The sequence below is a fragment of the Protopterus annectens genome, chromosome 7.part0 (assembly GCF_019279795.1).
Source record: "Protopterus annectens isolate FY-2018-M chromosome 7.part0, PAN1.0, whole genome shotgun sequence".
In the NCBI taxonomy this organism is placed as follows: Eukaryota; Metazoa; Chordata; order Ceratodontiformes; family Protopteridae; genus Protopterus; species Protopterus annectens.
Window position 1 is genome coordinate 1,362,461,319 of NC_056739.1, and position 23,803 is coordinate 1,362,485,121.

Below are 23,803 nucleotides of genomic sequence, written 5' to 3' on the forward strand. Positions count from 1 at the left end.
GTGTGTGGACTAATATTGCTACATACTCAAGTGTGCCAGCTTGCACTGCATGTGAATTGTTTTTACTACTGTTTTTGCTACTTTTCTGAAAAAAAAAAAGAAATTATCTGCTTTTACTGTATTTGTGTTTCTTCCTAATTTATTTTGCTTTTGCGTCATCTTAAAAGTACTCAGTTGTATTTATTACTTCTTGGTGCAACTCATTCTAAGCCTTTTAGTTTAAGCACTTGGGCTTCAGACCAGTTGTTTTACATTAAGAAGGTTTGTGGTTTGCACTGTAGTGGCAGGACAGGTAGCTTACATCCTTCTAAGTTGGGAACTGCCGATTGAGGGCTCAGTGTCAGTTATTCTAAAAGTGTATTAATTCTGGTTTAAGCACTTGGGCTTCAGGCCAGTTATTTTACATTAAAAGGGTTTGTGGTCTGCACTCTTGTGGGAGGAGAGGCTGGACTCTGCCCTTCTGAGCTGGGAATTTCTGGTTAAAGGCTTATAGGGCCTGCATATTTGAACTGCTTCTTACTGAAATTGGTACACCTTGTTTGCTGTAGCGTAGATTAGATCCAGGCCTGCTGAATCTAGCTTTGTTTGTATAACTTGAGCACTAATCCAGGCATTCTTCAAAGTATTCAATTGTATTTATTACTGCTTGGTAGTAACTTGATTAAAGTGTAGCTATCATTCTAAGTCTTTTGGATTAAGCACTTGGGCTTCAGACCAGTTGTTTTACATTAGGAAGGTTTGTGGCCTGCACTGTGGTGGCAGGACAGGTGGCCTACATCCTTCTAAGTTGGGAACTGCTGATTGAGGGCTCAGTGTCTGTTATTCTAAAAGTGTATTAGTTCTGGTTTAAGCACTTGGGCTTCAGGCCAGTTATTTTACATTAAGAAGGTTCGTGGTCTGCACTCTTGTGGGAGGAGAGGCTGGACTCTGCCCTTCTGAGCTGGGAATTTCTGGTTAAAGGCTTATAGTGCCTGCATATTTCAACTGTTTCTTACTGAAATTGGTACACCTTGTTTGCTGTAGCATAGACTAGATCCAGGCCTGCTGAATCTAGCTCTGTTTGTATGCGTGTTGTTTGTTTGCTTGTTATTTCCCTGAAATGCTAACTTTTCAGCTTCTGTGGATCCCTAGTGATATCTGCATTGCTTACTGTACTCATTTCCTTGTTTCACTTAAAAGAAAGTTACTGTTTGTCGTTTTGCATTTAAGTTACCTGTAACACATTGCATTTAAGTTACCTGGCACTTGCTCACTAAAGGCACTTGCTCACTAAAGCAATTATATAAGTCAGCACTAAAAATTAAAAGCACTACACTCTCACAAAGTCCTCTCGAGTACTTTGTTTCCCATTGGCCCTTTTATTTTCAATTATAAAGGAATTCCCAATACTATTCTAGCATGTCCAAAGGTCAGTTGTCAATCTTCTCTCCGGTCCAGCTGGTGAATCTGGGAATCTTGAGGCAATGTTACAACTGCCTCATGTACACAGACAACCCTCTCCTCCTCCCAATAAATTCCAACACATGTGACAGATGCATCCATATAGCCAAACTGGAGGCTAAGCTCTCTCAACTCAGTACTGGCGAAACCAGTCAGGAGGAGAAGGAAACCACACTCCATACAATTCCAGTCTCACATAGACCTACCACGACAGCAGACCAAACACATAAACACACAAAAACATACTCGGAGGCTCTAAATAAAAATCTGCCTAAGCAGCAGAGACCTCCAAAGCAGACACCCAAGCAACCGCTACCCCCAAAACAAAACACGTGCAACACATAGCTCACAAAGCCAATGTGCCGAACAGTCACAGCCCTTAAGGCTAAACAACACACCTGATACACTTGTAATAGGTGACTCTATCATCAGGCACACTGACGTCCTGCTCACCAGGCTGAACAAGGAGAATGTCATGGTGAGCTGCCTGTCGGGCGCTAGGATCCGCCACATAACACAAGCACTCGGGTCACTCCAAGGCAAGTACAAATATGACTCAGTCATTGTCCATGCTGGTGTGAATGACCTGAGACGTACCTCCCTGGACTACATGAAAAGAGACATAGAGGAGCTCTCTGAGCATGTGGCCCAGGCCTGTATGACCCTGATCTTGAGTAGCATCTTACCCTCACCAAGAATGATGCCACAATATGAAGACAAGATGATCAATTTCAACAATTGGCTTAATTATTCGTGTCATTCAAAGGGAATCCAATGCCTGTCAGCCTGGGATGACATGCTCGACAAGCCGCAATGCTTCGCTAGGGACGGCCTGCACCTGTCACCCCTGGGCTTTCGGATATTGGCAAAGGCTCTTGCTACCCCATAGTGCCTTTTTTAGGCAAGGCTCAAAAGACAAACCCACCTCCATAGGTATCACAAGGGATAAGAAACTAAGAGTAATGCTACTCAACGCCAGAAGTCTAAACCTCAAGATGCACGAAACTCTCCTTAGCATGGAGAAAATCGATATCTGTGCAGTAACAGAAACCTGGTTCAAGGCTCCCGAGAGCACCCCAGCACTACCAGGTTATACCTCATACCATGCTTTTCGCCCCAAAACTTGGACCGACCCACAAAAGGAGGGAGTATCAATATTAAAGATACCCACACCTCCAGGTTGGTGGCACAGCACGAAGCATCAGAGACTATCCATGTGCAACTAACAGTGGGTAAAACTGCCTTCCAGTTTATAGCCTGCTACAGACCACCCTCCCTAACCCAGGAACCCCACTCGGCCTTCATGAGAACACTGGAAAATATGAAGGTCTCTCCAAACACCATTATATTGGGCTTCAACTACCCAAACATAGACTGGGAGCATTACTCTAGCTCCAACACCCTAGCCCAAAGGTTCCTAGAATTTATAAACTCAAATGCTATGGAACAACTTGTTACCACTCCCACAAGAGGGGAACATACTGGACCTGATCATCACCAACATGGGGACTCTATGCTCCAGACCAGAAGTGTATCCCTCACTGGTAAGATCAGACCATAAACTAATCTCACTGGATGTTCACATCCCGACACCACCCCTGCCCAGAAAACCCCAGTGAAAAACTTCTCTTAAGCAAATTTCACACTCCTCAAAACTGAGGTGGAATCCTTCAAAGCCCCGGGCCTGTGGAAAATAGAATCCTTTATAAATGCATTCTATGAACACCTTCAGGAATGCATGGATCATCGATCCCAAATAAAACCAAGACCCAATCCTCCAAAGGCAGACGTCCTGTCTGGTGGACCCCAGCCATAAACAAGCTATACAATAGAAGGAGGAAGCTACTAAATGATAGAGCAAAATTCCAAAAGGGAAGGCATCTCTGATCAGTATTAGCAAAAAACTACGGACACTCATAAAATCGTCTAAGGCCAGCTTCGAGAGAAAAATTGCACAGGACACTAAGGATAATCACAAGGCTTTCTTTAGTTATGTTAGGAACCTGGGTGGTAATTCCCAGATATGCTCAGAATTAGTCCAAAATGACAAAAAATACACCGAACCCACAGACATTGCCAACATCCTAGCTGACAGGTTCAGTGCAAACTTCTCCCCCCCAAAAGGGCAAATATCTATCCCAGCAGAGTGCTGCCCCTGACATCTCGGATGCTCAGGTAAGAGCCGCCTCTCCAAAGCAAAAACACAGCATCAATGGGACCAGGCGGTGTCCCGGCTTACATGAACTCCAAGAAGAGCTAAACCCAAACATAAAACTACTGTTCAATCTCAGCCTTACTACAGGATATGTACCCAAAGAGTGGCATACAGCAACTGTGGTCCCTCTCCACATAGGTGGTGCCTCAACGGATCCTGGAAACTATCGCCCCATAAGCCTGACTAGCTTGGTCTCAAAGCTATGGAAAGGATAATCATGGACCTCATAAATAAAGATATTGGGGACCTACAGACACTGGATCCTACCCAGTTCGGCTTTGTTAAGGGCAGATCCTGCCTCTTAAACCTGGTTGATTTCTTTGAAACAGTCACCAAGGCCATTGGAAGGTGGTCCACACAGCCTACCTGGACCTCGCAAAAGCCTTCGATAAAATACCCCACTCGGGCATTATAGATAAGCTCAGCAGCTTAAATATAAACCCCTACGTCACTAGATGGGTTGCAAACTGGCTCAAGGACAGAACCCACATGGTTAGAATTGCTGGAGCCATGTCAGACTCCAAACCAGTTACAAGTGGCATCCCACAAGGCTCAGTCCTGGGACCTCTCTTGTTCAGTATATATTTCTCGGAGATACAGGCCAACACGGAAGGACTGTGGCTGACCAAGTTCACAGATGACTGCAAACTGGGCGCCATAATCGACTCTCCAGCTGACACAAGCATCCTCCAAAAGGGCCTAATAGAAACAGACAACTGGTGCCAGAGCCATGGCCTCAAGCTAAACGCCAAAAAGTGTATAGTCATCCCCTTTGGCAAAAACAAAGTGCCCACAAATTACCACATAGGTGGTAATCCATTAAGTACAGAAGAAGTAATTAGGATCCTGGGGACCCAAGTTGATAGCAATCTCTCAATTGACAACCACGTGGCCAAAGTGGTTAGAAAAACATTTTATATAGCCCACCTAATCATGAAGGGATTCACATCTAGATCAGGGGAGGTCATCGTGCCTCTTTACTCATCCCTCATCAGGCCCATAATTGAGTACAATGCCCCTTTTGGGATGTACCTTACCAGACACCTGCAGCAACTGGAAAGACCCCAAACGTACCTCACCAAGAGGATCAAAGGGCACAAACAGATGCCATATGCTGCCCGGTTAAAGAAACTCCAGCTCTACTCAGTGGCATACCGCCTGTTCAGAGGCGATCTGTGCCTGACATATAAAGCCATGTCCAACCCGGAATTAATGGACATGCTGCACCTCAGAAAATCCAAATCCTATCGAGCTGCACGCTCGAGAGACTTGAACCTCAGCACTGAAATAAATAGGACATGCTGGAGGGACAGATTCATAACCCAGAGGCTCCCTTCACTCTGGAATAAAATCCCAGTCCAGGTTAGGCAGAGTCCCTCATTGACTCTCTTTAAGAGGAATCTTGATGAGTGGATGGGAGATCGTAGGTTTACCCTGGGTATGACTTCTGTGTCACTGTTAGACAGAGGCACAGTATACTAACCTCAAAAAAAGGGCATAGCAAAATTTATTTAAAATGGGTGGCAAAAGCCAAACACATTCTGGCTAGGCTTATAAATGCCCTAGGGCAGATAGCCTAGTATGAACCTATGAACCTATGAACCTATAATACTGGTAAACAAATTTTGGATGTAGCTTTTACATGGATAATTTACTTTATGAATGAATTACATTCATTCTCAAATGAATTAACTGAATTCCATATACCACTCTTGCAAGCTTACTTGCTCAAACAGGCTGCACAACTAATTCATGATACATTAACGAACAAGCCCAGCAGCAGTTTCATACCATAAATAAGGAGCCCAGCAGCAGTTTCATACCATAAATAAGGAGCCCAGCAGCAGTTTCATAACATAAATAAACGGAGCAGTGCTTACCGTGGCAGCAGTGATGTGATTGGGAACCTGCACATGTTTGTGCTTAAAAAATCACGTTAGCATGAGATGCATGCATGAGCCCTCAGTTGGGTCCTAAAACAGGTCTTGCTGCTGTAAAAGTGTGTGGGGGGCCACTCCCTCCCCATGACTGTATGATTCCGGCACCTATGACTTTGCTTTCATTACCAGTGTTCTGCTTCTTAAAACATTTTTGTTTCACTTTTTCATTCATATGTGGAATGTGATTGCTTTTTTGTAGTCATCAAACAACAACTCTGGAAATTGTGGAAGCTAGAAAAACAGTGTAAACTGACTTGTACTGTAAGGTGTTTATAATCATCTTCAGTTTGATAAGAGAGTAGCACATTCACATTTTTCTCCATTCTTATGTAACCTCTGCCAGTACTAAAAGGAACAAATATATACATTTTGGGTAGTAAAGCTACTTTTACAAGGCTTTCAGAATGTATTAATACTAATTATTATAACTCTAAATAACATGTCTTTGGGAACTGTAACTGAATTCTTGTGTGAATGGATGAGTTTCAGAAGACCATTTCTTGAATGAACTATTTTTCCTTCATGTTGATGTGTTTCAATATTTTAGGATCCAAAGCCATTACCGTACCTTCTTCATGAAGATCCTTACACCTTTGACATCGACCTTTTTGTCTCCATTAAAGGTACTGTATTTCACAATAGTTGGCTTGTGGTGTATTGTGTAGTTGTAAATGTTACTTTGAATGGTTAGGTGTGTTATGATTATTCTCAATGTCCCGAAGTGTGAAACACTAACAATTCATGCAGACTGCCTTTTCGTCTTTCTCTTCTTCTCCATCACATGGCTGTACTGAATACAAAACTATTGCATTTCTTCACAAGGTACTGTTTGTGACTTTTAACCTTTGTGTTGAGCACTTTATTGTGTTCCTTTTTTTGTCTTTTTTCTTAGTTATTGTAATGTTTTTATGAATGAGCAGTGCTGAACTTTTTTACTTTTTTGACTGGGATATGAGATGTGTTTCTCACTTTGGTATTTCGGCTCCAACTATCTAAAATAGTTTTAAATATGGGTTAGTCTATATATAAAACAGAATAAGAAAAAAGTGCAGATAGCATACTACATTCCTTATTATACCATGTTCATAGCTATTCAGTTTGAATTAACCAGTCAAAATCTCAGGAAGTGCAACTTACTATGTAACTCCCATGTCAGTAGTACACACAGCCAGTATATAACTCATAGCACTTACTGACCTGGATGCTTCTCCCACAAAAATAAATAAATAAATAAATAAATAAATAAATAATAGTAATAATAATCATGTGTATTTGACAGGTTCCTTAATCAAGTCAGATTGTTGCCTGCAGTCTACCAGTGATGCCACCTGATTGGTACTTATCCCGCAGTCATTTTTCTCATAAATGATTGAAAATATCTTGATGCCCTTTTTACATTATATTGTTACACTGACATGTAGCTTGGTTGACACCACATTTCTTGAACAACTGCTTAGCAATAGTATGGAGTCAGATACTACATCATACCAAAGTATGGTTCATGTAGAGGGTTTTCTTCTCGCGTTCTTATTCCATTACGTGTGCATGCAAAGTATGCATGCAGTGAAACTAAAATCATCTAAAACTTGGGATTGGTATTATAGATCTGTACGTGCCAGGAGTGGGAATTATGCAGGTTTTACTGCTTGGCTTTTGAGATCCGTCCCTCTGTCTTCATCCCCTTAATCAAAGATCAGTCATGAGTAAATCCTTAAGTAACTCTCATCCAGCAGGTGTTATAGCAGTAATATAATGGGAAACAAACGAAGACTACAAAATAAGTGGTAGTATCTTTTGAATGACAGCAGATTGCATGTATTTAGTTTTATAAGGACACAGGTGTGTTTCTAGCACTGCTAAAAAGTTCATTCAAAAATATTTCTCTGAAGTTAAGCTTGATAATAAAGAAAAGCCACTATTTCCATCAAGACACATAAATCACAGTGTAGATAAATTCAGACGTCATCTTTTCTTTCTTATCTAGTACAGATAAATTGCAAAGTCTGATAGCTTCTCTTTTAGTCAGTTCGAAAGGTCATTATAGGCTACTTGTACAATGGAAGAATGATCACTTCAGACAAATTAATTTTTTCAGTTCAGTCAGAAAAGGATGTCTTTCTCTTTGATACGTTCTAGCTTATCTGAGAAGTACCTAAAATTATATTTTGCAGACACACCAGACAATATTTTTATTGAAAACAATTGTATTATACATTCATGTTTCATAATATAATGTAATATATTTTGCAAAGCATAGAAACCTTTGCAAGTTAAGACTTGGCCCACCTGATCGATGCTTCCTACTTACTTGATAAGTTATAGTTCCTAATTAAAAAATATTCTTTATCTGCCTACATCCTTTGAGATGTTTTATGCTTCTCACATAATATTAAATTAAGTCACCATTCACTGGCAGCCTTTTCTCTGCAGAAATGCTTCTCATATAATGTTGAATTCAGTGACCATTCACTGGCAACCTTTTCTCTGCAAAATTATTTTGTAATGCCATCCTGGAATCATAGTCTTGCCTATGTTCTTCAATATCTGTTTCAATGAAAGGTGCTGTTTTCAGGACTTTAATATCCCTCAATTTTTTTAAACGCTTCTTTCTTTTTGACTTTCCCCTTCTAGCCTATGAAGGCTTTTCCTGTTATCATTTATTTATTTATTGACATTTGGTAAACGGGAAAGTCCGGCTGGGTCAGAAACCCATTTTCAGCAGAAGCCCGGGGAGAAAAGCTCCAACAGTGATTTAAAATACATTGACCATTTGCAAACCATGTTATATGTACATTGCTGTTCTGTACAGAGCCTGCACTGTGTCTGTATCCTTGCAGAACTGGAGGTGCTAACAAATGTACCTAGCACTCCAGTTTGTACCTTAACAAAATTATGTACAATATAAAATTAAGTGTAGTTTCTTTACTGGTATTGCAACATAGTATGGACTCTTGAATCTCATGAAATTTCCTTTCTCTCTTCTCATATTGACTGTTCCTTTGAAATCATCTGATGTAATTTATACCAAGATTATTTTCCATTTTAATTGCTTCTAGTATCCACCTACACTCACTGTAGTCGTGCACTGGGATTTTGTACCCACATAGGTGCAGTTCACAGAACCAAACGTGTATTTGGATAGTTTGTACCCACATGCAGTATCCTGCGCTACTTTTCACTGAAACTGGCACATATACATGGCCACTCGTTAACTCTGCTGTCCTGTCTTTTTTGGCTACCCCACTCTCTGCATCTATCCTGATGCAAATCTTTTAGCCACTGCAATGAGAAAGAGATTTCTCTGTAGCCAGTCTGCTGTTTCACTTGTAGAAGTATTGAAGCAGTCTAGATGCAGAATGAACCATAAAGTACATGATTTGGATCCCATATACCTTCAGTCTTCAGTACTGCCCCCTTGTATTCCATCAAATTATAACCTAAGACTGCGGCATAAGACCCACCACAAAGTTGACTAACATATATGTTAATATTTTATATCAGCAGCACAGTGATTAAGCTGTCTGCATCACATCTGCAGTGTTTGGGATTCAGTCCTGATCTTTCCATCTACCTGTGGGTTTTCTCAGTGCCCTCTGGTTTTCTATCGCAAACATTTATGCACATAGGGTTGGGTGTCACTTCAGCTGTGACAATCATCTATTGCCAATATTTTTTTCTGACGTTCTATTTTGTAGAAGAGTATTTTAGTATCCATTTCAAGAGCATATAACTGGCTATGATGGTGGGATTAGATTATAATTGTTTGTAGTACATTGAACTTTTACTTACTTCTCTTACTACCAATTACATACAGAGAGAAAAAGTGTAAATGAAACTTAAGCTGTTCCAATGTACTTATTTATTTATTTTATTTATTTAACATCAGTTTGTCGGGAAAGTCTGACTTGGAACAACCCGATTTTCAGCGGAGGCCTGGGGAGAAAAGCTATAGACGCATGTCTTTGTGACATGGGAGGAAACCGGAGCACCTGTAGGAAACCCACATGAACACAGGGAGGGCATGCAGACTCTGCAGAGAAGGCACCCCAGCCGAGAATCAAATCGGGGAATCTGTTTCTGTGAGGTGACAACCCTAAGCGCTGCACTACTGCACTGTCCAGCCCTGATTGTACTAAAAAATAAGGAGTAGGAGCACAAAGTGTTTTCCAGCTTAGGAAGGTGTAATACACCTGGGAATGCTTCTCAGATAATGGCTAGAATCAAAGTTATTCTGGTACTCTAATATCTTCTGTAATAAACTTTGAGCTGGCACACATTAAAAAAAGAAGTGTAGCACTCCAAATCATATTAAGGTTTTTAAAGCTCTTTGAACTTTTTGGTGATACTCTGCATTGGTCACTATTTATGCTCATGCATGAAGCTAGAGCATTCCAGTGCAGAAAGATTTTAACAAAACTTTATTAAATACCTTTTTATAGCAGAAAGCTACATAATAAAATTGTCTTCTTCTCAAACTCCGAGAGTAATTGTGGTTCTATGTGCCACAGAGTTTTTTTGTTCTCAAGTGTTGAGTGCAATCGTGGCACTATACTATCTGGGAGTAATTTTTTTTTCAGCTGATTACCAACTTCCATGTTTGATGCTACCCACATTTGAAAGTAGCAGACGAAAAAGTCTTCCATTCTAAGTGGGTGTCTGCCCAGACTGGCTGAAGCCTGTTTTCAGCAAGCCATCAAAAAAACTTTTCTGTTCTTTTGTGTAGATGCCATCCATTTGTCCTATGGCATATTCAAGTGCCTTCAGAATCTTATTGTTTTACTACTTATTTCTTTACCTAATTGTTGGCATGGCTGCTGTGGTCCACCACACTGCCAGCAGTAACTAATATTTTAATTACAAATATATGAGCATTGAATAGGATCTGTGGTTATGAAATGTCGATAGATATATTGAAAGAGAAAATTATAGGCTGTGGTAAGAATATTAAATTGGGTTCAAGGCTTTTTGAATGATCATTCTGGAAAAACTGGAAACCTTGTCCTAAGCTTGAGTTTCCTTAGCAGAATGATGGCACGTATATGTGGAATGTTTCAATATTCATCTTCATGCAGTGTGTGATTATGTGTTGTATTTGTTCTCTCTCTCTTTTTTTTTTTTTGGCAAATTTTGTTCTGTTTTCTGTTTTTATTTTTTATTATTATTATTGTCTGGCAGTTGGCTAACAGGATTAAGGAGCTGTTAACAAGCCGTTTCCTATGACCAGTGATGCAAAGTTTGATTCCTTCAGCATCCATTGCCTAGTTGTGTGACTCTGAGCAAGCCACTTAACCAGACATTGCTCCCTGGCTGAGTCTGAGAAAGGTTCCTGGAGATCAGTGCTCTACCCCACAAAACAAATACAATCCAAATCTAACTATTTTCTCTCTTTTTCATTCATGCTTTACACGTTTTCTCTTTATAACTGTGATATATTTATTTATTTGCGTTTTGTTTGCCAGGAAAGTCCACTGGGCCATAGAGAACCCATTTTCAGTGGAGACCTGGGGAGAAAAGCTCCACAGTACAAGAAATTAACAGTTTGAAATATAAAATCGAATACTAAGAATAAGTATGTACAAAATATAGAGAAAATGCCATGAGAGAAATGTACAGTGCTATAATCTGAATGAATTGATTTTATTCATGTTGATAAGAAAATTGTCATATGCACTGTTTACTCTTTTAGAGTATATAACAAAGATAAATAAGTATCCGATGTTGTCTTCTCGGTCTGCCTTCAACCTGTCAGTTATTGAATCCGGCTTTGATCTTATGCCAGCCATATTCTCTAGACTTCAAGTCACTAGGCTCTGCCTCCCAGACCCACAATCCCCTCTTCCACAGAAATACCCGAGATCAAATTTACTGTCATTGCAGTCAGCAGCTCAATCTGTGGTTCCACTATAGTGTATCCTTTTTGAAATTTTTTTTGCAGTTTCTTCCCCTATCTTTTAGGCATAGTTTTATGTTAGATAGTAGATAGTTTTTCTATGCTTAGATGCTAAGAGTTTTTCTTAGAATTAATAGTTTTTGGTGTTTGTAGAGTTTGCGGTGGGCTTTTCTTGCCTTTTGTGATTTGTTGCTTGTTGGCTTTTGGTTTCTGTGTGTAGTGTTTCTCTAGGAGCTAGGTGTAGGTTAGCGTAGCTTTTACTGCTTGTGTTTTGTATTTTTTTGGCTGTTTACCCGTGGATAAGGGGTTCAAAAAAGCATTGCTTGTGGGCACAAGCTGCCGTCAGGCACATGACAAGTGTATATATTGTTTGGGGGCTGCCCACCTTGAGTCCCACTTTTGGATTTGTGAAGGGCTTAGGTCCATGGCAGTTAATGAGAGAAGGGAAAATTAGTCTTGAAAGGTCTTCTTCCTGCTGTTTCTTCATCTTTGCCCCCAAAGGATGGCTGCAACAAGCCTCATTCTCCTTCTAAGGACTCCAAGACCTCTAGAGAGGACCATAAGAGGTCCTGTTCTATCTCACCACCTGGACCCTCTTCTTGTTCACTGGATCCGAAGGTCCCAAGACCTTCTTGTGCCCTGGCATTGGCAGTCATTCCTTGGAGCTGATCGCCTTTGGTGCCAACCACAATCAAGTCTCTATCTCTGGCCTTCAGTATGCCAAACTCTTTTTTGACCGTCTCCCCTCCATTCCACTGGACATGTCACTGGAGTCTTCTCCTTCCTCCTCGCATTCGAGGCTCTCTGGCTTGGATCTGACGGGTGGGTTCTTTGTCAACAAAGCGATTATCCAAGCCCCCATCTGCCGCTTCATCCACTTGATCATCAAGGTCTGTGGGGAGCTTCAAAGCTTCTGACTTGGAGCAGCTGATGAGGTCATCCTTGCAGACTTTGATGAAATTAGGTCTTAGTCCTTCAGGTCCAGGACCCCTTCCTTGTCGGAGCCGAGTGGACCTCATAGACATGGTATTTAGGCTGGCATTTTCAGGTTGCATTCTTTAGGTTTGTCCCTCCCACTCGGAGCTTCATCTTTTGGCAGCTCGGCTCTGGTATTGACACTGGTTTGAGGTGTAGCTCAGGCAGTTCTCAGGTTTCTTTGGATTCTGAAACTGTTGTTTCCCAGTGGCTAGCTTCCACCTCCCCCTTTGACATAGTGGAGAGGATGTTCTTTGCTCAGGAGAGGTGTCCCATTCCCCTTCCCATCTGTGCCTGTAGCGAGTCATCTGCCTGCTCCTCTACATCTGATGCTGATTTGTCTCCAGTCTGTCTCCCTTGCCGGGCTTCCTGATTCTTCCGCCTCTGCTCTGGCTTTGTCAACATGGGAGGTCTCATTCAAGAGGTGGTGCAAGAGAAAGCAGGTAGACTCCCCTGAGGAGTGCCTCACCAAAGATACCAACCTCGAGGAAGGAGAGGGATTCCCTAAGTCACCATGCATTCACACCTCCTTTGGCAGTTTCTTGGAGCTTCTTCTCCACTGCGGAAGCTGGACCACAGAAGTAAATTCTCTGGAGGCGTCAGTATTTTTCGAGGCCTCTGGTGTGGGCTTATCCATGCCCTGGGTGGTTCCTCCTGTAGATGCAGCCATAGATGTAGTGGCTTTGAGGGCGTGGAAGGAACCCAACATGGTAGAGCCCATTCCTAAGAAGCCTGATAAAATTCTTGCTCCTCCCAAGGATCAGCAACACTGGAGTAAGGGCTCAGCCATGGATGCAGTTGTGGTGATAGCTACCACAAAGAAGGAAATCTCTGAGGAGGGTTCCTCAGTCCATCCCCAAACAGAAAATTTTGAGCTTTGGACCATCTAGGGGAAGGGATTTTATGTCTCGGCGACATTCACTTTCAGGCCACAAACTATTTATCCCAACTGAAAGGCTTCAGTCCGATCTTGTGGCTGAAGTGTTGAGAATTATTAAGATGCAACAGTCTCTGGAGGTTAAGAAGACACTGGAGACTCAGCTGTCTACTCTTCAGTCCATTACCAACATTTCCCCTTTCTAATGCAGCTGATGGAATGTCCTGAGTGGCTGGCACCAGCATTGCCATGCTTGGATGCAGTTGTGCAACTTTGCAGACTGCTTCAAGTTGTCTTTATTAGTGCCCCTTTCGATGGCTCATCCTTGTTTGAGCCTAAGATTAAAGACACTCTTACCACAAGTGATCAAGATGGAAAGACACTGTCTGCCATAGGAGTGCATTTTGTTAACCCTCCGTGAACCTTCTCAAGGAATCAGAAGGTGGCAAACCTTTTTTTTTTTTTTTTAGACAATTGCAGCAGCCTTCCCGGGATACTCCTTCTAAGGGTTCTGCCTGAGGCTGGAGGACCATAACAGGCACTGCTCACAAGACAGGGGCAGTCCACAAAATCAGGGCTTCTGCAGGGATTTCTATGGTGGGGCCCTTACAGCGATTCTGAAGGGTTGCCCTGACTGTCTTGCTGTGGAGGTAGTGGGGGGGGGGGTCACTTGCCTTTTCACCTTGAAGCTTGGGAGGCTGTCACCTCAAATGCATGGGTGTTGAGTCCTATCCAGAGGTTATACCATTCCCTTTTTATGAATTCCAAATTTAGGTCACAAATAGCCCTAGATGTTCTACTCCATCAGAGATTGTTGGCAGTAGTAGAGATTTAGAAGTTGCTGGCAAATCCTAGTCATCCACGAGGAACACCACCCAGCCCATTGAGGATCTGGGGTCTACTCAAGGGTTTTTTGGGTACCAGAGAAAAACAAGGACCTCAAACCTATTTTGGATTTGAGCAAATTGAATATCTTAATGAAACAGACCAAATTTGAGAGCGTCATGATGCAGTCCACTCTACCTCTGCTGAGGAAGGACGATTGGATGTGCTTGATAGAGCTCAAGGATGCCTACCATCATATCAAGATAGATAGGTACTCTGGGAGGTTTCTGCTCTTCTGGCTGAAGGCCAGTCATTACCAATTCAGAGCCCTGCCATTCAGTCTCACCACCGCCTTCCAGGTATTCACCAAGTGAATGGTGGTGCTTGCAGTCTGGTTCTGGCTGCAGGATTTCAGGTCCATACCAAGACAATTGTTTCCTCAGTGCCCCCACAACAGCATCTCTAATCATAGCTGGGATACCTTACTCCAGTTGTGTGGCCATTCAGGTTAAATTGTCAGCTACCTCAAGTCAACTGTACAGCCAGTCCATACATTAGAGTTCATAGGTTTCACTTGGATGCCGCCAACCAAATTGCCAAACTTGCAAGCTCCTTAGTGATTGGCCTTTGATTCCAGTCATTGTCTGTACTTGCCATTACAACCCCCCCCCCCACACACAGGTCATGAAATTTTGAAACTCTTGGGCCACGAGGGAACTTTGAGTTGTTCCTTTAGCGAGGTACCACACGAGGGCTCTGCAATTGACCCTCACAGTGAAGTGATCCTATTCGACTCATCCAATGGAGTTTCCCAACAGGTTGTCAAAGGTGTGTCATAATCAGATTCAGTGGTAGTTAGTCGTTCTTGGTGACCAATGGGAGACTATTTGTTCTTTCCCATCCTATGGCCACATTCACCATGGATGTCTCATTTCTTGGGTGGGAGTGGATTTCAAGGGTCATGGTTGTCTGTAGAGGCAAATGTTCAGATCAGTGACCTCGTATCTGAACAAGTGGGGGGGGGGCATGTCCTTATCCTCTTTATTGAGTGGCCACGAGCGTTTGGTAATGGGCGATGTCATCTCAGTGGTTTCTGACTGCAACACACATTCTGGGGAGGTCCAACATTGTGACCAACAGTTTGGGCAGGAATATTTTTCTTCCTCATGAGTGCTCTCCAAAACCAAGAGCTGCAGCTCAGATCTTTCTGCAGTAGAGCACTCTGTGTTGTGACCTTTTGCTTTCCCCTTCCACACCAAATGCAACAACTACTGTGCCTTAGTCTCTTCTCAGGGGCAGTCACCCAAAGATGCTCTTCTGTATGCTCTGACCCCAGGTCTCCTATACGCATATCCTCCAGTTTCTTCATAGGGCAGCTCATTGCAGAGTGACTGTGATCTACATATCTCCCTTCTGGCCTTGTTAGGTGTGGTTCCCCTTTCTATGGCCTCTTCTGGGAAACCCTCCTTAGGTTCTGGAAAAACAGTTGCACTTTATTTTGCTTTATCCTCTTCTTAAAAGTACCCAATTGTATTTATTCTGCTCCATTTATTACTGCTTGGTAGTAGCCTGATTAAATTGTAACTGTTACTCTAAGCCTTTTGGTTTAAGCACTTGGGCTCTAGACCAGTTGTTTTACATTAAAAAGGTTTGTGGTCTGCACTGTTGGCAGGACAGGTAGCTTACATCCTTCTAAGTTGGGAGTTGCTGATTGAAGGCTTAGTGTCTGTCATTCTAAAAGTGTATTAGTTCTGGTTTAAGCACTTGGGCTTTGGGCCAGTTATTTTACATTAAGAAGGTGTGGTCTGCACTCTTGTGGGAGGAGAGGGTAGATTCTGCCCTTCTGATCTGGGAGTTTATGGTTAAAGGCTTATTGTGCCTGCTTATTTGAACTGTTTCTTTCTGAAATTGGTACACCTTGTTTGCTGTAGCATAGACTAAATTCAGACCTGCTGAATCTAGCTTTGTTTGTATAACTTGAGCACTAATCCAGACCATCTTTTTTGGAGAAGGTTCCCCTGCACCCTAGTGGCAGGAGTGTGCAGTTAGAACTTGTCTGATCGAAGACTGCTGGAACGGGACTCAGTTTATAGGTTTTTATTGCTTAACTGGTTAATTTGTTTAAATCAGTTTGCTCATTTGTTACTGTTATATTAAAAAAAAAACACTTTATGCATCGCCGCTTAGCTAGGGTTAAACTATTCCCAGCGCCATAAAGTCTGCTCTTCAAATTTTCCCTTAGAACTAGCTAGTTTTTTAATTTTAGCACTAAAATCTGTTTCTTTGAGCTCAGCACGTGTTCAGAACTCGTTGTAACCACTAAATAAGCTACAAATTACTACAGCACTCCACTTTCCTGACTTGTCTAGAGGAAACCAGTTTTTAGTACTTAATAAATAAACACCTATCCAGGCATGTCTAAGGTCAGCTCCCGGTGTTTTCTCCTGTCTCTGATGAATCTGGGCATCTTGGGGCAATGCAGCAATTGCATCATGTACACAGATAACCCTCTCCTCTTACCTCCCAACACTAAAACCTGTGAGAGATGCACTTATATAGCCAAACTGGAAGCAAAGCTCTCTTCACCCAAGACTGGACTAGACAGTCAAGAGGAGAAGGTAAACACTTGCACCACACCACACTCACCACATAGTCCCTTAAAATCTACACCACCAAAACACACGCATAGAAACACGAAACACGCACCTACAGTCGCGGAGGCTCTCAATAAAAATCTGCTCAAGCAACAGAGACCTCCAAAGCAGAAACGCAAGCAACCTCCAGCCCCAACACAACCCAAATGACACATAGCCCACAATCTCAGTGTGCCACTCAGCCACAGCCCATAAAGCATAACAACGTACCCAACACTCTAGTCATAGGTGACTCTATAGTCAGGCACATTGATGTTCCACTCACCAGACTAAATAAGGAGAAAGTTACTGTCAGCTGCCTGTTGGGTGCTAGGATCCGCCACATAATGCACGTACTCAGGTCACTCCACAACAAGTACAAATATGACTCTGTCATTGTCCATGTTGATGTGAATTGCCTGAGACGTACTTCCCTGGACTACATGAAAAGAGACATGGAGGAGCTGTCCGATCTTGTAGCCCAGGCAGGTATGACCCTAGCCCTGAGTAGCATCCTGCCATCACCCAGAATGGTACCACAGTACAAGTACAAAATTATTGACTTCAACAATTGGCTAAGCTTCTGGTGTCATTCTAAGGGGATCCAGTATCTGTCTGCCTGGGATGACATGATCGACAGACCATGATGCTTTGCCAGAGATGGCCTGCACCTGTCGCCCTTGGGATTCCGGATACTGGCTAAGGATTTTGCCACCCCTATAGTGCCTTTTTTAGGCAATGAAATTCACCACCTTAACAGGTACAAGCAAGTAAAATCTGAGGGTAATGCTACTCAATGCTAGAAGTCTAAACCTCAAAATGCATTCACTCAAGGCACTCCTTAAAATGGAGAACATCGATATCTGTGCAGTGACACAGACCTGGTTCAAGGCTCCAGAGAGCACCAGTGCATTACCAGGCTATAATTCATACCACACCTTTCGGCCACCTAACCTGGACAGAAATACTAAAGACAGAGGCGTGTCCATATTCATTAAGGATATCCACACCTCCAAGCTAGTTGCTCAGCATAATGCATCTGAGATTATCCAAGCGCAACTAACTCTGAGCAAGATCGCAGTCCAGATTGTAACTTGCTACAGATCCCCCACCATGCCCCAGGATTCCCACTCCTCATTTCTTGATACACTGGAAAATATTAGGGTACAAACCAACACCCTAATAATGGGCGATTTTCAACTACCCCACCATTAACTGGGAAAACTACTCATGTACCAACTCTTTTGCTCAACATTTTCTTGAATTCATAAATTCCAGTGCCTTGGATCAACTTATCCACACCCCATCAGGGGCAGCAATATCCTAGACCTGGTCATTACCAACATGGGCGACTGGTGTTCCACACCAGAGGTCAATTCCTTGTTGGTCAGATCCGACCACAAGCTAATCATCCTAGACAACCACATCCTGCCCCCACCCCCCATTAGGGAAAGCACCGTAAAAAATTTCTCCAAAGCCAACTTCACGCTTCTTAAGACAGAATTGGCAAACTTCACGACACCCATACAGACAGACAATAGAGATAGGACTGCTGAATCCTACACAAATGCACTTTATAAGCACTTACACGGGTGCATGGATTGTGCTATCCCTAACAGAACCAAGATGCTGTCCTCCAAAAAAGGAAGCCAATCTGGTGGTCCCCTGCCATAAACAAACTCTACAACAGAAGAAAGAAATTGTTGCAAAAAAGAGTAAAATCCCATGATTGGAGGAACTTCCTGGTCAGCCTCAGTAAGAAGCTGAGATCCCTCATAAAATCCTCCAAAGCTAGTTACGAAAACAAAATTGCCACTAATTCTAAAGACAACCACAAAGCATTCTATAGCTATGTCAAGAATCTCAATGGCAATACTCAGATCTGCTCAGAGTTACTGCACAATGGCACTAAATATACAGAATCAACTGATATTGTCAAAATCCTGGCAGATAGGTTCAGTGCTAACTTTACCCCCCTCTCACCCCCTAAAGGCCCCATCTCTATACCGGAAGAATGCAAAGTTCCTGTAATCACGGCTGCACATGTAAAAACTACACTCTCCAAAGCCAAGAACACAGCATCTATGTGACCTGACAACATCCCAGGCTGCGTTCTACACGAACTGCAGAATGAACTGGCACCCCACCTAAGCACCATGTTCAATCATAGCCTCACCTCAGGCTGTGCGCCCACTGAATGGCGCATAGTGGCGGTTATCCCACTCCTCAAAGGGGGAGCCACCATGGACCCCGAGAACTACCACCCCATTAGCCTAACGAGCCTGGTCTGCAAGGCCACGAAACGTATCATCATGGATCTTATACACAAAGATTATCTCCAAACTCTGGAACCCACCCAGTTCGGGTTTGTAAAAGGCAGATCATGTATCCTAAACCCGATAGACTTATTTGAAACAGTCACCAAAGCCGTAGACGAGGGTAAGGTTGTTCACACAGCCTATCTAGATCTCACCAAAGCTTTTGACACCATCCCCCACTCTGAAATTATAGATAAACTCACTAAACTAGGTATAAATCCTATGTCACAAGATGGGCTGCCAACTGGCTCACTGACAGAACCCACACTGTGAAAGTAGCAGACTCCAAGTCCGACTTCAGATCAGTGACAAGTGGAGTACCACAGGGTTCAGTCCTGGGTCCTCTCCTGTTTGGTATCTGCTTTTCTGAAGTACAGGCTAACACAGAATGTCTTTGGCTAATGAAGTTATATGAAGTTATATGAAGTATTAGTAGGGATAATGTTCCCTTGGCTGCTCTAAATGTTTCCAAGGTGTTTCTCAAAGGCGCATTTCTTCTGCATCCTCCTGTTTGAGATCCCTTGCCTTCTTGGGATTTGCTTTTCATATTGCAAGTCCTTGCAGGCCTTTCTTTTGAACCCTCTGCTACTTCAGACCTAAAGTAACTGTCTTGGAAAACCTTGTTTTTGGTTGCTGTTACCTTGGCCAGGAGAGTTTCTGAGCAACAGGCTCTAGATTCTTCTCATTATCTGGCGTTTCGCAAAGATAGGGTTTCACTTTGCGTCAGTCCTTTCTTTCTCCCCAAGGTATTCTCCAAAAGTAATTTGAATAGATCTATTCATCTTCTTGTGTTTTTTTCCTAATTTCTTGAACAAGGGTAAGTACTTGCTGCATTGCTTGGATGTACGTAAACAATTGAGATTTTACCTGGACTGGAAAAAAGCCTTTAGAAAATCCAGCCAGCTCTTTGTTTCCTTTTTGAAATCCAGACTGGGTATATCTGTGTCTAAAGTGAAGTTATCTAAGTGGCTGTCAGACTGTTTTTGCTTTGCTTATACTTTGAGAGACAAGACTTTGCTTGGTAAACCTAAGGGTCACTCTGCTAGAGCTATGGCTACTTCTACAGCTTTGTTTTACAGAACTCCCGTGGATGAGTTTTGTGCAGCAGCTGCTTGGGTGGGCCATCAAACCTTTGTTTCTCACTACAAGTGGGACAACCAGTCTAGGTCTAGGGCTTCCTTTGACTCCACCATGTTGTAGAATATCCTTCTGTAGATCTTCGCAGGGAGGTTTATTTGGCTGGGGACTCTGTCCCACAGGCTGAAGCCAGACAGAGAAGACAACATCTGATACAAAAGTTTTGTAATCACCATAATGATATATCTGTGTTGTATCTGTCTGTATGGTTCAGCTCCCCTCACCTTTGTTGGCTAGTCTTAGTGCCTAAGATGACAGAGTGGGGGAGGCTCGGTTGATCTCTTTTTCCTGGAGTCCTTCATCCTCCTCCTCCTCTATGTGAGTAAGGTAATTTAGAGATAGATTAATTGAGCAAATGTGATCTCAGGTGTCTGCTTGGGAGTAGAGGATTGTGGGTAGAGGAGGTGGAGCCCATTGAGTTGAAGCCTAGAGGATTTTGCCTGTATCGGATCAGAGTCAGATCTGATAACCCACAGGTTGAACCAGGTGGAGACACATGACCTGGATCTGTCAGTATGTACATAACTTTTGTATCTTTTATTTACTTAAAAGACAACTGGGTCTTGCAACCATTTATTCCTTGCAAGTACCCATCCTACCCATCCTCAGGTTAAACCTCCTCTTAAAAGGAAGGCCAGGCCAGTAAGCCGGGGTGAATTTGTGAATGCCAATATAACTGTTAGGTTGTCTTCCTTCAGATGGAAACTAATCACACTGCTTAATTTGTTGTGGGAGTTTATTCCAGAGGTGGGTAAGGGGGGGGTCTATATTAAATTATCAAAAGCTCCCATGAACGAATGGCATTTCATCGAAAATGCCGTTCATCGATTTCTGCTCTTGTGGGGGGCTGTGCCCCCCTCACCCCCCCACTAATTATATATAGCAACTCCGAGATCGCACCACAGTGAGGAAAGGGCAAATTTTCCGATCGCCCCTGTATCACGATCTCACTATGAACAGTTCGGTGAATGGCATGTTCGAAGGAAGAGCACTGAAAATACCGTTTGCTGAACAGTCTTTTCGATAATTTAATAGGGACCCTGGTGAGGGACTGTGTAGTGAACTCTGTCTACCCAGTTTTATTTACCTTCTGAAGATTTAGCTCCCTTGTCCTAGTATTAGTGGATCTATTTGATTTGTGGAGATACAAAAGATCCTGGACTACTGAGTCCCTAATGGCTTGAAAGGCAAGGCATAGATCTCTCCGCAAGAGTCTGTAAGATACTGAATAAAGGGGCCTTGCTTCTAGTCTTTTCTGGTAGCATAGAATTTTTAGGCCAGTGATCTTCTTTATTTGAAATCTCTGAAATCTTTCTAGTTGGTTGATGTGTCTTGAGATACATCCACAATGGGGAATCATATTTTATAATTGGCCTAATCATTGCTAAATATAATGGGATGAACTCTTTGGATCTGGAAGACATCCCCTTGTTGATCAGCTGTGGTAAGCAGAATTACTTCCTGACTGCTTTCATTACGTGATGATCAAAGGAGAGGAAGTTATCTGCACGAGTATCATGGTCTCTAACAGCATTATCATTCTGAAGCAGATTACTGTCTGCTATATAACCAGGAGAGATGCTGTATCAAATGCAACTACATTACACCTTTTAACATTTAAGTTAAGCTAATTGTTAGCAAGCCGGGTGTTTACAAGTGTTAAGTTTTTGTTGAGTTGCTTGACTGTCAGAAAGCGATTGACAATGACTCCCAATCTGCAATCATCCACAAACATGGCTAGCCATAGGTTTTGGTTTGTGGTCTGGATGTTGGAAAAGTAACTGCCAAACAAAAGGAGTCACAGCATGGAGTCTTGCAGAACACCACAGGTCACTTTCGTACTCTTTGGTGAGACTTCTGCTACACATACCAAAAAGGTTCTGTCTGTGTAATGCATTTAACTTTACTGCTGTGCTAGCATGGGGTATGGTGTCAAAGGCCTTGGCCAGGCCAAGGTATGCTGAATGTACAGCATGGCTACTGTCAGCAGGTTCTGTCACTGTTTCAGAGAGGTTAACCAGATTCATTAGACAGGACCTACCCTTAACAAAGCAAAACTGCTCCAGGAATATCCTGTTGAGATTTTTAATGCTATAGTTAATCAGATCAGTTATAATATGTTCAATGGTATATCATTTATTAGTTTTTGGACTTCAGGTTTAAACAAAGAGATTATTTTCTTTAATTCACCTATCTGTGTATATCAGTAGTATAAGCTCATGATTGGAGAAATTATCATATCATGGATCTCACTGACAGTATCCCAAGTAGATTTGTTTGGGTCACTGAATACAGCATCCTGTTCTGTTTTTTAAAGTATATTATTCATTGCAGCGTAGTTTTATCGGCAAAATTTACAAATGTTGTTTTATGTATGATTGAATTTGATTTTATTCTTAGGTTAAAGCTGATGTATTATGATCTGTTTTAATTATAAAGAGTATAGCTATGAGTAGAGAGCAGAAAGATCCGAGATGTAAATGTCTCCATTTATCTTTGTTCAAGTGCATCTCAGGGTTAATCATATGCAAAGTATAAGGGCTAATAACTACCATGGAAATGTAAGGCTAGGCATCTTCAGATCATCACAGATCAATAGCCTGGTAAGTGCCTATGAACCTACGACTTGTCGAAATATCTTAAGAGTAGGTATCTTATACACTGAGCCTCATGGATTAAGACTGATACAAATTAGAGTGGCATAACAAAGCCCTTTGTGACTCATAAAAAGAGCTACAAAATGGAGTTAAGATGCTTTACATTGTTTTAGCCCATTGTATGGCCATAGTACATATGCAGATGATCCCGGATTCAAATACACCTCAGAAAGCTGTACCAGCTGTGCACAGGCTGGACCCAACTACATAACTCTTGGGAAGTGAACCAAATCTCTTTAGTTTATGTAGTGCATCTGACTGCATACATTTAGTTTATGTGGTGCATCTGACTGCATATCTTTAGTTTATGTGGTGCATCTGACTGCATATCTTTAGTTTATGTGGTGCATCTGACTGCATATCTTTAGTTTATGTTGTGCATCTGACTGCATATATTTAGTTTAAATTCCTGTCCCAGAGACTTCCCATACTCTGGAACAAACTACCTATCTATATCAAACAAAGCTCATTAGCACTCTTCAAGAAAAATCTTGATGATTGGATGGGAAATAGGAAATTCACTTCTGTGGCTCTGCTCGACAGTGGCACAGGAAAATAATTTTCTTGGGTGGCGAAAGCCAGGGTATCTTCTTGGCTAGGCTTATATAGGCCCTAGGGGCCAATAGCCTAGTACCTCCCTATGAACGTATGTGCTGCATCTGACTGCAGTGATACCCCAGTCTGCTGTTGTATTGCTCATCATGCAGAGCTCAGCAGCAACATAATTGCTTAAATAAAAGTAAAAATAATCCTTTATACAGTAGAAAAAAAAACATATTCACTACTGATTTCTCTGAGATGCAGGCACACCCGCTATCACAACCACAACTGCCCCCACTCCATCCAGTGAAAGTAGTTCTTGCAAGTGGGAACTTGTTCCCCTTATTACCAGAATA

General features: G+C 42.3%; 1 protein-coding gene across 1 annotated transcript in view; it reads left to right on the forward strand.

Moving 5' to 3' along the window:
* FAH (fumarylacetoacetate hydrolase) overlaps positions 1-23,803 on the forward strand; it is a 373,600-nt gene that overhangs the window by 249,829 nt on the left and 99,968 nt on the right. The window contains exon 10 of the mRNA XM_044077971.1: positions 6,143-6,218. Coding sequence (XP_043933906.1) covers positions 6,143-6,218 — 76 coding nt within the window. The remainder of the gene's footprint in view (positions 1-6,142; positions 6,219-23,803) is intronic.